The sequence below is a fragment of the Typopeltis vanoorti genome, chromosome 4, assembly GCF_054136105.1.
Source record: "Typopeltis vanoorti isolate ZY-2024b chromosome 4, IOZ_Tvanoo_1.0, whole genome shotgun sequence".
In the NCBI taxonomy this organism is placed as follows: Eukaryota; Metazoa; Arthropoda; class Arachnida; order Uropygi; family Thelyphonidae; genus Typopeltis; species Typopeltis vanoorti.
The window spans coordinates 139810011-139826656 of NC_143552.1; the positions used below are offsets into that span (position 1 = coordinate 139810011).

At 35.6% G+C, this 16646-nt stretch overlaps 1 protein-coding gene across 2 annotated transcripts in view; it reads right to left on the reverse strand.

Annotated features, from left to right (window-relative positions):
- Nucleotides 1–16646, reverse strand: part of LOC150107718 (casein kinase I-like) — a 300934-nt gene that overhangs the window by 172054 nt on the left and 112234 nt on the right. The window contains exon 4 of one of the 2 annotated variants that reach the window (XM_090391487.1): nucleotides 4535–4683. In XM_090391487.1, coding sequence (XP_090247613.1) covers nucleotides 4535–4683 — 149 coding nt within the window. Of the gene's footprint in view, nucleotides 1–4534; nucleotides 4696–16646 lie in introns of both variants that reach the window. The other variant, XM_090391486.1, reaches the window with a different exon arrangement.

Below are 16646 nucleotides of genomic sequence, written 5' to 3' on the forward strand. Positions count from 1 at the left end.
TAATAATAATATAGTGTTAGGGACCATGAGATGAAGCAGTTGTTTGCTCTCCTATTGTACTCTCCTGCCCAGAAACTTTTGGATCTTGATCCAGCTATCAATGACAGCTAAGGATGAAGAGTGACCATCCATCAATCTTCAAAACAGTTAAATTTTATTAACCTATAATAAAAATCTGATATTAAATTTTATACTTTAAATAACCTGCATGTTACATAGTTAGGTGCTGGTTGTTTTAAGTGCTTCATGGTATAACACTAAAAGAAAATAAATAATCTACAGAATGTAGTAATATTTTGCTGGACTTTCAACCAGAATCTTCACAGCACAAAATTACAAGTGTGATAGACACAGGGGATGCAATTAAATAGTTGTAGAAACAGTTCAAATTGTAACTGAAAAGGAACTAATGACCTAAAACAAGGTGCCCTTCTAGGGGAAGGATGAAAACAAAGTTAATTCAGAAAGGTTGACTTAAGATTGACTGTCTCCCAGATCTTTGGAATATTAATGCAGCCTTTTTTTTAAGTTAAGGGATATTATTACATCCCGGTTAATATCCCTTAACTTAAATAAGTTATGTCGCCGAATTGAAGCCTTTGGCTCTTCATATATTTAGTAATGCAGCCATATTTATTGAGGTATTTGGTCATTATAATCAAAGCAGATAAGGAAATGCTACTGTCATAGTAAATCACAGTATGATAGAAACATGAACTAACTTCTTTAAAGGACTCTTCCATGTATCATATTACAGACATAGATTTGTAGGTGGTGTAGCATATACATACGACACAGCTATACTATGTAGACAATTTATTTGTTACTTTGCCTCATCGCCCAGGCACATTAGATACATTTTTGGTGCACTTAGCCAATATCCAAAAATGCATTTTACCACAGAAAACAAAACTAATAACCGTCTTACTTTCTTAGACACACTAGTTATATGATTACCAAATGGTTCGTTATCCTTTTACCCAATACACATGATGGAAGGTATTTGTTGAGTGTGTGATATGCAACCACACCATCACCCATCTCAACACTAATGACATCCTCAAAATGACCTGTGATCCCCACTGCATTTGCACAAAAAGGCATTTTTAATAGGGTAAAGAAAACACATTAAAAATAGATTTTTCAGAATATAATTCTATTTAATTAACCTAAATTTAATGTGATGGTTGTACCTGGGCAACCAGCTTCAATCATTGCTAAGTGTTTGTTAAAGCCAACCTCATGTCATCTTCAATATTTGGTCTGTTTCTCCTTTGTTTTGATACAAAAAAGTGAAACTGGAAAAAATGAAGAAGTAAAATGGAAGTAAAACTCAAAATGCAAGTATGGTTACATTTGGATATGACTGATACATAGCACAAGATTAGCAATTTTTCATAAAACAAATCATGTGCCGAGGAATTGTTCTGCAGATCCAAGAATTGATCCTGTACTTCATCAGGAATGCTGGCTACATTCAGGGAAGCAATGAGTAGGTTTCGTACCAGTGCAACTTCTTTTTCTGTTAGCTCAGGAAATTCCAGCAAAACATATGGGGTGATCTTCAACTATGTTAAGAGAGCAACTCACTTTTATTCGACAGTCTGTTATTCAAACATCGAGACACTGATTAAAAACGAATTTTGATATTGAAATTTGCATCTTTGTGAATATTTTTTTCAGTTTACTATTTGTAACATAGAATTTTATTCTAATGATAACATTGCATTTGTATATTTTATTTTGGGGAAGTGAATCAAGGTCCACCAGGCAGAAATTTGAAAAAAATATTAAAGGCCATAGCAAATAATTAAAATAATATAAAATGTTTAATATGTATGAACATGGCAGGCCTTTGATATTTTTTAAGTATCCACTGTGATGGACACTTAAGTTATTTCCCTTCATTTATCAAAAATCAATGTTACAACCACTAGTAGAATATTGCAGTGTAGCCATATTGACATAAATAAGTGTTGAAAACCTTTGTTGGTGAAATTTCCTATAAAAATAATTGCAGCTAAAAATAACAGAGGCAATCCTCCACAGAAATCACTTTGTAACCCCCCCCCCTTGGGGATCGTGACCCACAGGTTGGGAACCTGGGGTTTAGCATACACCAGGAGTGGTGTAATAACCAGATCACTTCAAGTCAATGGCAGTTCTGTGAATAAAAACAGCTCATTGATGCATGTGGTCAGAAGAAAATGGCAAGGATTGTGAAATGTGAACAGGAGGGCCACAACATGTCAAATCATGTCAGCACAACAATGGTGGTCAGAACATCATCTCAGATTTGTACGCTGTCATGGATGGAGTATAGAAGCAGATGACCATCCTGGATCCCAATGCTTTCAGCTAAGAACAGGAAGATGTGGCTTCAGTGGGCACATGATCACCAAAACTGGACACCTGACTATAAAAAAAAATGTTGTCTTGTCTGACAAGTCACAGTTTTTATTGTATCATGGACCCTTCCTGCCCAGAAGCAACAGCTCGGGCTGGTGGCAGGAGGGTAATAGTGCGAGGAGTGTTTTCTTGACATGCTAGGTGTCATGATACCAGTTGAACACTGCTTAAATGCCATAGCGTATCTAAACATAGTTGCTGATCATGTTCACCTATTCATGGCTGTCATTTATCCACTGTAAAACAGGTATCTCCAGCAAGACAATGTGTGTTGCAACAGTGAGTTTCCTTTACTTAAGTGGCCAACTCAGTCCCCAGACCTCAATCCAATAGAGCATCTCTGGAATGATATGAAACAAGCAATTTGCAGCATCAACATGCCACCATCTAATCTGGTGGTGTGTTTTTGCCGAGCGAAGCCATTGTAACAGAGTGGACAAACATCCCAGAGGAACGTTTGAAAAATTTAACTGAATCAATGCCACAGAGCAGGCAATTCTTAAGCAAAGGGGGAGGAGAGGGGAGGTGCCACTCGTTATTAAATGCTGTTCCTAATAAAGTGATCACTCATAATTTACTCATAACTACCTATCTTATAGTGAGTAACCACGTGCTGGGAATGGACAGTGGAGAAATTCCAAGGGTAGCTTTGATATAGGCCCCTGAAAAAAAATGAAAAGGGAGAAGTTCGAAACTAACTTGATAAAGAATAATAGGAAAAGAGTATATTGTTGGGTGGAAAATGTAAAGAGGTAGAATTAATCACAAAAAAAAGACAGGTATAGTTGGAGGAGATGGATCTAAGTCATGTGTGCCACAGGTTACAAAGAGAATAGATAGGTAGGCATACTCATGTGAATCTTCATCTCTTGGAATAAGGTAAGATTACATCTGAGATCCAATGGTTCTCTATGAATATATCCAGCTTTGATCATGCAAAAATGTAAAGTAAAACAACTGTAATGATGCATGTGTTCATGAGGCATTTATGGCCTTTGGCATGACTTGAGACTGCACTACTTTAAAATAAAGTTCTGAAGTTAAATAATTTCTATCAACAGAATCCTAAATCAAAAGTACTACTACTACATGATGAATGTAAACTCTTCAGTGTATACTGTTATTTCACTTTGTTCTTGGCATGAGAAGCGAAAGCTGGACACATTCACAGATGACTAATCTCAAATGAAATATCTTTTATGCACATTAGATTGAATGGCTGGCCACAGTCAAATTTGGCATTTCTAAACTGAATTAGTATAAACAATGACAAATGCTATGTAATAAATACATAAAGGTGATAAACCAAAAGACCCTTAACTACTACCATATTGCATTCAGAGTACTCAAATGGAAATGCAGCTTTCACTTTTTTTTTCCCTTTCAAACTTGTTTCTTCTCATGCTGCATTCAAATATTTTGGATATCTACCATGTTTATTATATAGGATAGTTAATGCTATCACTGAATTCTTTTATTGTCTATTAATTGCATGTGTTCTGTTTTTATGCAAAAGGCAAAACCCTGCCACTTTCATCTGATTCTAGATAACTAATCTTCAGATGAAAGTTCCTTAAAAATATTCCTTATGTCCTAGATATAAGTTTCAAGCCCATGTCTTTCCAACCAAATGACACATGCCTTTCCCAAATGTGCTATGGGTATACTTTCAGATTTAACAGTTAAAAAATTATGCTCAATTTTTTAACTATGTACAAGACACAGAAATGTATAAGCAACATACTAATTTGTTCTAGGACAAAGTTGTTAAGCAGTCACTCTCTTTCTGTATATATATTCACAGTAATGATCACTCAATTACTATTGAGTGATCATTACTGTTCACTCAAATAAATAGACACATAGCAAGCATCTTAAGCTTAAATACCTTTCTCATTTTCATGTAAAATGACAAATGACCACCTTATCTTGGTTATTAAATACAAAAAAAAAAAAATATTATAGGTATTTACATACAGGTATAAACACAAAAAAATATAAAAAAATCCTTCTTATGTTAGATTTTTACTGCATGCATCTATAATAAATTATTTAGCACTTTCTCTTTTCAATATATGTACTGCTATATAAATTTTAATAATGTCACTTAAATCAATATACTTACTAGCTGAACAGCAAGCATGAGAACTGTTTTCAGGGAAAACTTCCTATCACACAGATCAAACAAATCCTCCAGACTTGGACCAAGCAATTCCATTACCAATGCATTATATTTGCCACAAGGACCAAAATAATATACTTTTGGTATTCCATCTATTAAAATAACTATCATAATATAAGTTTTGCAATATAAAATAAAACAATCTATAATAAAGCAGAAATATTATTATAAAGCAAATAATAATAAAATAGCTAACTGCTTATGTGATCAGTGCTATTCTGATATCAGTAAATAATGCGCATTAAATCATTCCCACGAAACAGCAGTCTCTCATTAAAATTATTTCTAGTAATGTACAAAAACATCGCTACATTTTTTAGAATACAATACTACATTATTACAATTCATACATTTATAACTTCAACATTCATAATTCTAAAATTTAAGTTTAGGCTCCTCTTTTCAAAAACTGATTGCCATATATATGTCACAGCAGTGAGCTCTGAAGATGCAGACAACAGGCAATCCAAACCCAAAATCTATTTTGGCATTTTATCAACTCAATACAATGAATTATTAATGTATCATGAAATTGCGCTTTGTTTAAATCATCATTTCACAATACATATTATCCCTCCTGATGCACTAGGAGCTTAAGATCTTGTGGACTAGTACTAATACTCATCCTAGATCATCTTCACAAGCTGTTATACTCCTCTGATATCTATCCCAAAGCATGGAAGTAAACTTTTATCTGCCCTATTCCTAAGAAGAGAGATATCTGCAATCAAACTATCATCCCAGTGCCCTCACTTCAAAGTGATGGAGTAGGTCACCTAGAGACATCGACTAGCAGAGCTCCTCACTAACCTTATCCACTTTTGAACCTATGGAATGATTTGGAGAAAGTGGTGGTTGTGCATGCTTTTTCTACAAGGTATCAGAACAAGTCTGGCACTGTTCTTACCAAGCTTTCAGCCTTATGACTTTACCAAGCTGCCATCTTAGGATCTTCCTCCTACTCTTTGTGAGTGGATTGCCAATTTCCTCTCTAGTCATTCATTGCATGTCATGGTGAATGGTTCCTTCTCATCAGATTTGTTCCTTATCAATGTCAGAGCATCCCAAAGTTCTATGCTTTTACCCACATTCTTTTTCCTATACATCAATGATCTTCTCTCACTAGCATCCAACCTTATTCATAGCTTTACTAATCAGAGTACACTATTTCTCATCTTCATTTACAAAATTTTGTAGAACTCATATGACTAATGCTTCAAATCTTCTAAGGACAATGCCTTAAACACCTATTTTCTTGCCATTCTCAACTGGGAGAGGGGAGATAATCTAGTGAATTTTAATGCTACCAAAACACGATCCTGTTTTATTTCCTGTAAGAAGGACTATGCCTCACACCCCTTGCTTTTAATAACAATTCACTCATCAACTAAGACTACTTTTCTCCTCTTCACATCTAGCCTATCCTAGCATAGACACATCTCGTCCACAGCCTCTTCAACCTCGAAAAGCTTGGTGCTTTTTATGTTCTAAGTGTTTCAGATTCAACTCATACAACTCCATATATCCCAAATATGTCCAACCTTAAAATAGCATTCTCACATTTGGGATTGTACATGAAAAATCTTCCTCATAATAATCAATTGTATCTGGAAGAGAGTTAGTTGACTACTCCCCCCCCCCCTTCCATTTGCTTTCCCATAAATACACTTTCTCCGTCGTTATAAGTATTTCGATGGATGCAGCTCCAATGACCTAGCCACTACCATTACTCCATTTACTAATCATGTACGAACATGGGCAGCTGCCCATGTTCGTACATTTAACTCAAGTCTTTCCAATCAAAGAGTTTCTCAAGGTATACTGAATTACAGAGGTTCACAGGATATTATGATAGTATTGCATAATTAAGTTGACATTGCTAGCATCCACTGAACATCTTCCAAATTAATCATCTACCATCTGTCAGGTCTCCAACAATATCAGATCCTAAATTTTGGTCTTTTTAAGCCATTAGTATCAATGGCTTAAAATCAATGTATCAATACAAATCCACATAGAGCTTGTCGACCTTTGGGTCTTCTTTCCTGCCAAACTAACATCAAACATCTGTTTTGCATAACTTTCCCACCTCGATTATCACATCGCATTTGAGCAGCTCTACTTATATATTTTTATTATTATTTTCAGCCTTCCACCAGGAGACATAAGTCTAACTAGAGCAGCAATGGTATGAACTCTACCAATTACCTGAATTCATATTTATATGTTAATGCAGATTTAAATGTAGATCTGGAAGGAGACCTCCACATAGCCTAAGGAATACAGACTGATGATTCTGACTTTATTATTTATTATTATTGCACAGGCACTCCATGGAGTCAGAAGACTCAACATAGGAGACCCAAACTATCCACACAATCTATCATACCTCTCCTTGAAATCATTAACAGACCAGGTACTAACAATGACTCTGGCAACCTATTTCTTTCATTCACAACTCTCCAAGCAAAAAATCTAATATTAATGCCCCTACTAACCACACTTTTATTCAACTTCCAGGGATGACCTCCTGTTCTACTCCCTTCAGCCAAGTGCTGAAACATTGCCCCTGCATCAATCCTACAAAAACCCTTTAAGTAACTTAAATATTTCTATCATATCCCCTCTTTTTTTTTTTTTGCCCATAAATCAACTTATGCAATCCACACACACACCCTCAATCTATCCTTGTAGGGAACATTCCACAGATCACACACCATCTTGACTGTTTGCCTCTGAATCCACACCAAAACTTCCCCATCTCCATTCTCGAAGACTAGACCTGAGCACAGTTACCCTTACATTTCAAAGGCATTTGATTGGGTTTGGCATAGGAACCTACTTAACATCAATGTATCAATAAATATGAATTACCTGAATTCATATTTATATATGAATTCAGCCATCCTATAGTCTGCCTTTCACATTATGCAACTGGATAGACAACTTTCTCACTGGTTGCTCACTACGTGTGTTTCCTCTCCTCAAATTTCCCCACCAATGCAGGAGTACCCCAGGGTTCTGTTCTTTCATCCACTCTCTTCCTCTTGTATATAAATGACTTGCTCTCACAGATTTCCAATCCTATCCATAGCTTTGCCAATGACAGTATTCAATTCCTTCTTTCCATTTGACAAACCTTGTCGTGCTCAAGTATTAGAATCCTCAAGGTCCCCCATGACCAGTGATCCCTGATCTCCTAGCTATATCCCAATGGGACTAGGACAACTTTATAAACTTCAATGGCACCAAAACTCAGTTTTGGTGCCATTTTTTTTGGTGCCATTTTTTTTGGTGCTCTTGTTTTAATGATTTTGGAGGAATAATAGTGGCCAATTCAGCAGTCTATGAAAGTATTCACAGAAGAGGCACAAGGCAGAAACTGAGCATCTGAGAGAGAGAGAGAGAGAGCAATTGAAGTAGATATGTGACATATGGATCATTAATTAGCTGGATTGCCCTCTTCTGGATAGAATCGAACAATCATAGAAAGGATTTTGGTTCAGTGGTATACAAAGGAGCAGAATCCAGCTTTCACTTGGATTCTGTTCCTCTATATACCACTTCTGATATCTGTCCAGCAGCCACCTTCTTATCAATAATAATAATAAATAACATACAAAATTCCTCACATCGACCCAATACTTGAAAAGGCCTTCAGACAGATCGTGCATTAATTCATATTTCGTGATAGGTTAATCTCTTAAAACTCACCTGTCACAAATTTCCAGTTCTCATCTTCTTGTTCCTAGATACTGAAAAAATAATGTGTTGGCAACTGTCTCTGCATACATGAAGCCTAGTAGTGAAGATATTTCATTTTCAAACTTGTTTGCTCATATCAGGTAAAATAAAGATGTAAACAACACAATTTACTTTCCTTTGCAGCAAAAGAAATTGTGTACAATTACCTTTAATCCAGAATACTGTAATAATATTGTGAGACATCATTTTGCTACTTGTATATGGAAATATGACTTCTGCAATTCACTAGCTCTGAAAATAAAATAGGTTTCCAGCAGTCACAAGCTTGAGCCAAAGTTCAGCACAGTATATATCTCTGCCTGCTGCTGAGCAGAGTTGAGGTTCAGCATAACATTATATGATGGGACAAAAGCCAAGTATCCCAGAAGAATACTTGCTTTGGTTCCATTGAGCTCACTCATAGCTTTCAAGGACTCTCTGTATCTTTTTTTTCCTCTGTACCCTCAATAATGGTCAATACTTGTCTGGATAGTAACCCTTCCCATAATGCATACCATTAAACATACCAGAGAAGGGAATATGCTGCACATTATGGGATATCAGAGCAACCTGATGCAAAGCCAACTGCCTCAACATATAAGTAACCTACTCATGAAACCTTTTAAATGCTAATGTTTGTTTGCTCAGCTTGGTAAAAGAATGATGAGAACAAAAACAATCAATTATTTTCTTATTTTCTTCTTGTTCAAGTATAATTTAATAACTTTCAGAAATTTCTGGATTAGAGTTCAGATGCAGCTATCATGTCAACTTTATGTTTTGAATTCAGAGAAAATAAAATGTTTTTTTTTTCCCCCGTCTTGAGAAATCCTAAATTACCTTAGCTAGTATTCAAAATGCAATTATATAATTTTTTTTCTTTCGATCACGTTTTTTACTGTTCTATTGCTTAAATTTCCCCATATAACAGTTTATTTTCTCTACATGCTATTTGATTAATTATTTTATTTCCCATGTAACACACCTTGGTTGATCAGATCACACTGTAAAATAAACACTCACTACATAACAGATGAAACAGATTTTACAGCTAGTAAATAGCTAAAATGCTATTTACTAGCTGTAAACAGCTAATAAATAGTAAAATGCATTTAATAGCAAGAGAGAAATGAGTTTCAGATCACCAGTAAAATTACTGGAGGAATCACATAATACTAGTAACTGTTCCTGACATAAGGTAAATGATAGTAATTAAAATTACCTTCTCTAGTTAAGGCAGGACCACCTTGTTTTTTTTTTCTTTTTGTTTCTTACAAAAATGAGTAACCTATTACATTCTATGATTTCTGTTGCCAATAATCCAGAAATAATCAACTGAGACTTTTGAAACTTAAATCTACTACAGAGATTTTTGCAAGTGAATCACATCTAGTATTAGACATTTGTAATATTTCTAATGCTGGACATTTACACACCAAATGTCCAGTATTAGAAGCAACTCAAATTCAATTATATATCCAAGAATAAAGTTTTTGCAATTTGTCTTTATATTTGAATTTTTTAATTTATTAATATTGAATGTGTCATAATAAACAATTATATTTTCTATACATCAAATTAAAGAGGTTTGTTCTTGTGAGCATAATTATTAGTCATTTATGTTTAATGTGTTTTATTATTATTATTATGTGACACCTCCAAGGAGTCCAAAGACTCATCGAGGGAGGGCACCTACTCCACCAATACCATCTACAACTCACCACTACTATTTTCACAGACAATTACAAACATTCATAACCACAACAGGATTCAAACCCACAGCCTTTTGGCTGGAGAGCAGATATGCTAACCACTCAGCCAACTAGGTCAGCATTTATTCTTATTATTGTTTAGAATAAATGTCCTTACATACTGCAGCTGTAGGCAGTGCCATACATCTGCAAAATGAAAGGCTAGAATACTGAAGATCACCTGCTGAAGACAACCCAGTTCTGGATAGTCATTATCAATTCACCCCAAGATACCACAGCCAATTCAGCCACAAACTTTCAACTAAACTCAACACTGCATGAAAAACTCTCCAACTACTCTGCCTTAGCAATGTTAATAAACCTGATATGTTTCATGCAATATGTGATATCAGAAAAAAACCAATATTATGTCAATGTTGATGAAGAAAACTGATTGCAGATTCCTTGAAGAAGCCATAAATTTGTTTACATAACATCTTGAGTGGAGGAATGCTGAAAATATATTAAGTATGCAATGACTATTCATAATAGCTAATTAATTGTTAGGTTTTTTTAACTAATCAAGTTATGAGAGTGACCCAGAAGTGTTTAGAATTTTGACATTTGTATTTTGATAAACTACAGAAAACTGCAACTGAAAAACATTATTCAACAAAATATAAGCCATTATACTCTGTAGTCTTGATCAATCATCAGTCTCTCTCCAAATTTCTTCAAGCAAACTGTTGCCTATAATGAAGTCAGTATACTTCAACAACCAACCCGAACACACAAAATCAATGGTTGAAGCTTGGGTGAAGGTACATTGTTCTGATAAAAAGTTAGTTTGAAGTATTTATGCATGTAGTGGAATTTCAAAAGTATAATCCACTTTAAGTTGGTTTTCTATCAATGTCAGTCATTATTCTTCAATCAGAGAATAAAGCCTATAAAGAGTGAGAGCATGCTATTCTTTATGAAATTGGTCATTTAACAATAAGAGTTTTCCAATGATATAAGGCTTAATACAGCAGTTCAGACAAAAATAAAAATTTAAAAAAATCAAGGATGGAGATTTTTTATCACCTAGCAAAAGATAGAGACATCTGCTTATCACTTATTCTGATTGACAGCTCAATTCCTGCAACATTCAGCAATAGTGTAGAAAAAATTGAGAGTAGGCATCAAAGAGTTTCACACCTTCAGAGACCAAGTCTATCATCATCAATTTCCTACCATGTACCCTCAAAGGGTGTACAGAATATGATAGTACTACATGAAAAATTTACATCATTACGAACTTCCTATCTACAATTTTCCTCCAAATCAGTCTGTTACTTGTCAAGACTCGAACATTATAAGATCTTATATTTCTATCATCTAAGGCACTTTGTACTGTATCAATCCACCTATATCTTGGTCTTCCTCTGAGTCATTTTCCTGCCAACCTGGCAGAGAAATCTTTCCTCACCCATTCTGTTTAAGTGACCATACCACCTGAGATTAGCTCTGCTAACGTTTTCCTGGATGCTGACAATGTCAAGTTCTTTCTCATCCTCATTTTTAATATGATATTGCCATTGATACCATCTGTTCACCCCTATAATCTTTCTCAGCACTCTCATATCTGCGGTCTCTAGTCTTTGGTCAAGTGTTTTACTTCTGACCCAGCTCTCAGATCTATAAGTTAAAACTGGTTTGAACACTGTCTTGTATACAGCTAATTTAGTGTTCCGACTAATTTCTCTCTTATTCCATATGAATTTATTCAATTCACTTCTTATCATACCAGCTGTGTTGATTCTGTTGTCTATTTCTAGATTTAATTTACCATCTTCACTAAAAATCGTGCCTAAGCAGATTAAATGTTTTACTTGTTCCACAGGTTCTCCATTCACAACACAGTTGACATTTTCAATGATTCTGCCTATTTTCATTGTCTTTGTCTTTTTATTGCTGACCTTCATACCATATCTATTACAACAATTATTCAATTTAGTCAGAGAATCTTGCAAATTTGTAGCAGATTTATTTAGAAGTATAACATCATACTCATAAAGCAAAGAGATGACATTAACATCTCCAATTTGGATATCATATTTAATACCACTTTCCTTACTTTCCTTCATAATGTGATCCATATAGATAATGAATAAGCTTAAGCGTCTTCGTAGCGCAATTGGAAGAACGACGGTACATTGCACCCTTCGATTGGAATAGGCCTAAGTTCGATTCTCGTCGCGACGGGAGGAATCTTTATCTGGACGATTTCAATTGAAGGTGAGTTAGCCGATCTCATATGGAGGTAGCAGGGTTTTTTCTCCCGGAAACTCGGGTTTTTCATCCCACATACAGACAAATCAGCCCTTCAGAACATACGCAATTTACAGACAAAAAATACCAGTTGTGGTGGCCGGTAGATGGCATTGATGGAGATGATTCATAGTAGAGGTTCGGTGTAGTGGTTGAGACAGCTGTAGGTGTCCTCCCGCGATGAGTCTTCGGACACCTTGGAGGTGTCAGGAATAATAATAATAATAACAAAGGGGATAATGTACATCCTTGTCTCACACCAGATTTAATATTAAACCATCTTCCTGTACTTCCTTCAATTCTAATTGCTGACTTACAACTCAAATAAAGACTAAGTATTGCTTGATATAATGCCCCATTGACACCATATAACTGTAGCATATTGAATATGCCTTTTCCAAATCGACAAAACTTAAATACAGATCTTTGTTATATTCCCATGCTTTCTCAACTATTTGTTGTAAAGTGAAGATCTGATCCTGACAGCTTCTATTTGACCTGAAGCCAACTTGTTCTTCCCCAAGCTTTTCTTCCACAATTCTTCTCAACCGTTTCTCAAGTATACTTGCACATATCTTACCAGGAACACTCAGTAGGAATATACCTCTGTAATTCTTGCATTCAGTTTTGTTTCCCTTTTTATATATGGGTACTATGAGAGCTCTACTCCAATCATCGGGAATTCATCCCTCTGTCCAGGCTTTCTGAACTATGTAGTGCAGCCACTGTAAGACTCTTATACCACCATACTTCAGCATTTCTGGTCGAATATCATCTACTCTTGCTGCCTTTCCACATTTCAAGCCTTTGATGGAAAAAGGCTTGAAATGTGGAAAGTTTTCTACTTCAAGTATGGATATATATTCCTGACTACATGCCTGGTCAGTGTTTTTTACCACTGTGCTGTAATCACTGCTTGTTTCATTTAGCAGTTTTTCAAAGTAATTACTCCATACTTCAAGAATATCTTTTTCTCCCATTTTCATGTCACCTTTATCATCTCTAACTCCTTTTACAGCACTCTTTTCTCCATTCCCAACCTCCAGAATATTTTGCCACCTTCTTGATATTTATTTTCTATGTTCTTGCCAAAGTCCTCCCATGACTTTTGTTTAGCAAGTTTTACACACTGTTTAGCTTATAATAAATTTAGTTTAATCATTTATCCAAGTGTGAGCAAACAAAGTTTGCGCCTGAAAATATCTTCAGGACTGAGGTAAGGTTGTACAACACCAGGGCAACTCGTTGCAAAGGTGGAGAAAGCTACCAACACTCCTATCTCAGTATCTCCTATAATGCAAAACACATCTCCATGCGGATATGTCTAATGTTATGCATTAAGGGAAGGGCCACTACCCAGACTAGTTTCGACCTTTATTGAGGTCTCTTCAGTGGGAGCCAGGCCCAAGTGGAGATACCAGCCAGAAGCATTAGCAAGGTCATCTCTACCTATAGGAGTTGCCAAATGGTGTGCCACCTTTTTAATAAATTACTCTGGATTTAGAGAAAGAATTGCCCTGGTGTTGTACCACCTTACCTCAGTCCTGAAGATACTTTCACGCACAAACTTTGTTTGCTCACACTTGGATAAAGGATTAAATTAAATTTATTATATTCTAACCAAGTGAAAAATAAACTTTCAACACTGTTTAGCTTTCTTACATTTGTCTCTGTATTCTCTACGAGCACAAGCTGACTTATTTTCCAGGTACTTTTGATATGCTTTCTTCTTTTCCTTCACTGCCTCTGTAACTTCCTGTGTCCACTATGGAGTTTTAATTTTTCTATCCTTGCAGACAACTTCACCACATGCCTCTCTAGCTGAATCAATCAGGGTTTTCTTCAAGGCTTGCCACTGAATCTCCAAGGTTTGATTCCTCTTCTCAAACTCTTTCAATTTTTCTTCAATAATCTTTGTGTATTTTAGTTTACAGTTCCCATCTGAGAGCTGCTCAAGTTTTATTCACTTTCTTACATGTTATTCTTTTCAATATGAAATTCAATTTTATCCTGCTCAAGACTAAATAGTGATCGCTTCCAATTTCAAATCATCTGTATACACTCTGGTGTCATGCACCAGGGAGAAAACATCACTATCAACAATAACATAGTCAATGAGACTTTTCTTATTCCCTGCCTCTTCTCTCTACATGTGAATTTGTGCACATTTTTATGTTGGAACATGGTGTTAGTAATAACCATTCCATGTCCTGAGCAGAAATCCAACAGATATTTGTCATTATTATTAGCTTTGCTCTTTTCTCCAAATTTTCCCAAAATATTTTTGTATGTCTGACAATCATTTCCTACTCTGCTATTTAGATCCCCAACAAGGACGAACTGTTTGTTTTTCATTATGTCAGTTGCTTTCTCTAAAACATTAAAAAAATTCCTCCACTTCTACCTTAGTAGAACCTTCTGTGGGACCATAGGCACAAATAAGTCTCGTTGTCCAGTTCCCCATTCTGATATTTGCCCAAATCACTCTACACTCCCTGCCATTCAAGAAGATGAGCCTCGTATTTTGTGTTGAATCTTTTCCTTGAATGTCATTGCCTGAATATAACATTTTGTATTTATTGCTCAGAAAGATCTCACCAGTGTTTGTCTTTTTTGTTTCAGTCACTCCTATTATGTCGATCTGGTACTTATCTAATTCCTCAGCTAGGCCCATTTCTTTGCCATTCAGGCTTCTTATGTTGATAGTACCGATCTTTAACTCTGGTGATGTTGAGTTGAGGTGTGTTTTCAGATTTGTTCCAGTAGCTGACTTTTCGCTGTTCGCCCTGGTTCCCTGGCGAAAACAACGGGGGCCTTGTTTAACCGGGCGATGCTCCAGCCAGCATGAAATTTTGTCATGTTGAACTACAATTTTGTATTTTGGTTTAACCAATAGAATACAATTTGGTCGGCTAAATCCCAAATTGCCAGCCCATCCTCGTTCGTTCAGTATCCAGGTAGATACCCAACAGGGTGCACCACGAGAAGGTGAGGATTGGACATTAGGTCAGAAGCCCTGGTCAGTTCTCCGCATTCCTTTAAAGGCTATGTGGAGGTCTCCTCTCAGTTATACAACTTTGACCCTTAAAATTGATGTGGAGAGGTGGATGACTAAGTATATTGGCTTAAGTTTTGTTGCATAATGTTTGTAGTTGTAATTTTATGTAGTATCGAAATAAAAATGTCAAAATTTCAAAAACTTTTGGGTCACTCTTGTAACTTTATTAATTAGAAAAATCTAACAAATAAAATTAACCACTGCTATGTTATGAATAATCATTATATATGTTCTTTATGTCTTTTCCACTCACTGTTTACATAATAGCAGCTTGTGTTCAAGATGATGATATTATCATGGACACAAGATGCTATTGTTGAAAGTTTATTTTTCACTTGGTTAGAGTATAATAAAATTAGTTTAATCCTTTATCCAAGTGTGAGCAAACAAAGTTTGCGCCTGAAGTATCTTCAGGACTAGGGTAAGGTGATACAACACCAGGGCAACTCGTTGCAAAGGTGGAGAAAGCTACCAACACTGCTATCTCAGTATCTCCTATAATGCAAAACACATCTCCATGCGGATATGTCTAATGTTATGCATTAAGGGAAGGGCCACTACCCAGACTAGTTTCGACCTTTATTGAGGTCTCTTCAGTGGGAGCCAGGCCCTAGTGGAGATACCAGGCAGAAGCATTAGCAGATCATCTCTATCTATAGGAGTTGCCAAATGGTGTGCCACCCTTTTTTAATAAATTACTCTGGATTTAGAGAAAGATGTTGAAAGTTTATTTTTCACTTGGTTAGAGTATAATAAAATTAGTTTAATCCTTTATCCAAGTGTGAGCAAACAAAGTTTGCGCCTGAAGTATCTTCAGGTGTTGTATCTGCCCTGGTGTTGTATCACCTTACCCTAGTCCTGAAGATACTTCAGGCGCAAACTTTGTTTGCTCACACTTGGATAAAGGATTAAACTAATTTTATTATAAGATGCTATTGTGTAAACAAGCTCATGGTTGAACTTGAAGGTGTGAGAAAACTAATCCAAATCTAAAAACAATATTTTTTTCATCTACTATAAAGTGATGCTTAATGAAGGCGTGTTTTCTTTTTAATATTATTTTTGATAAAATACTCCAGAATTTGCTATGATATAACACTGTGTGTACAGGGAGAGGGAGTACTTATCGTGGTAAATATACAATAGTTGCTATCTGAAACAAATTTTTTTGTTTCACTCCCTAAAAGAAAGCTTGGTGGGTTAGCAGCTGAACCATAAATGATGTTGAGAAACTACTACTCATTTTATT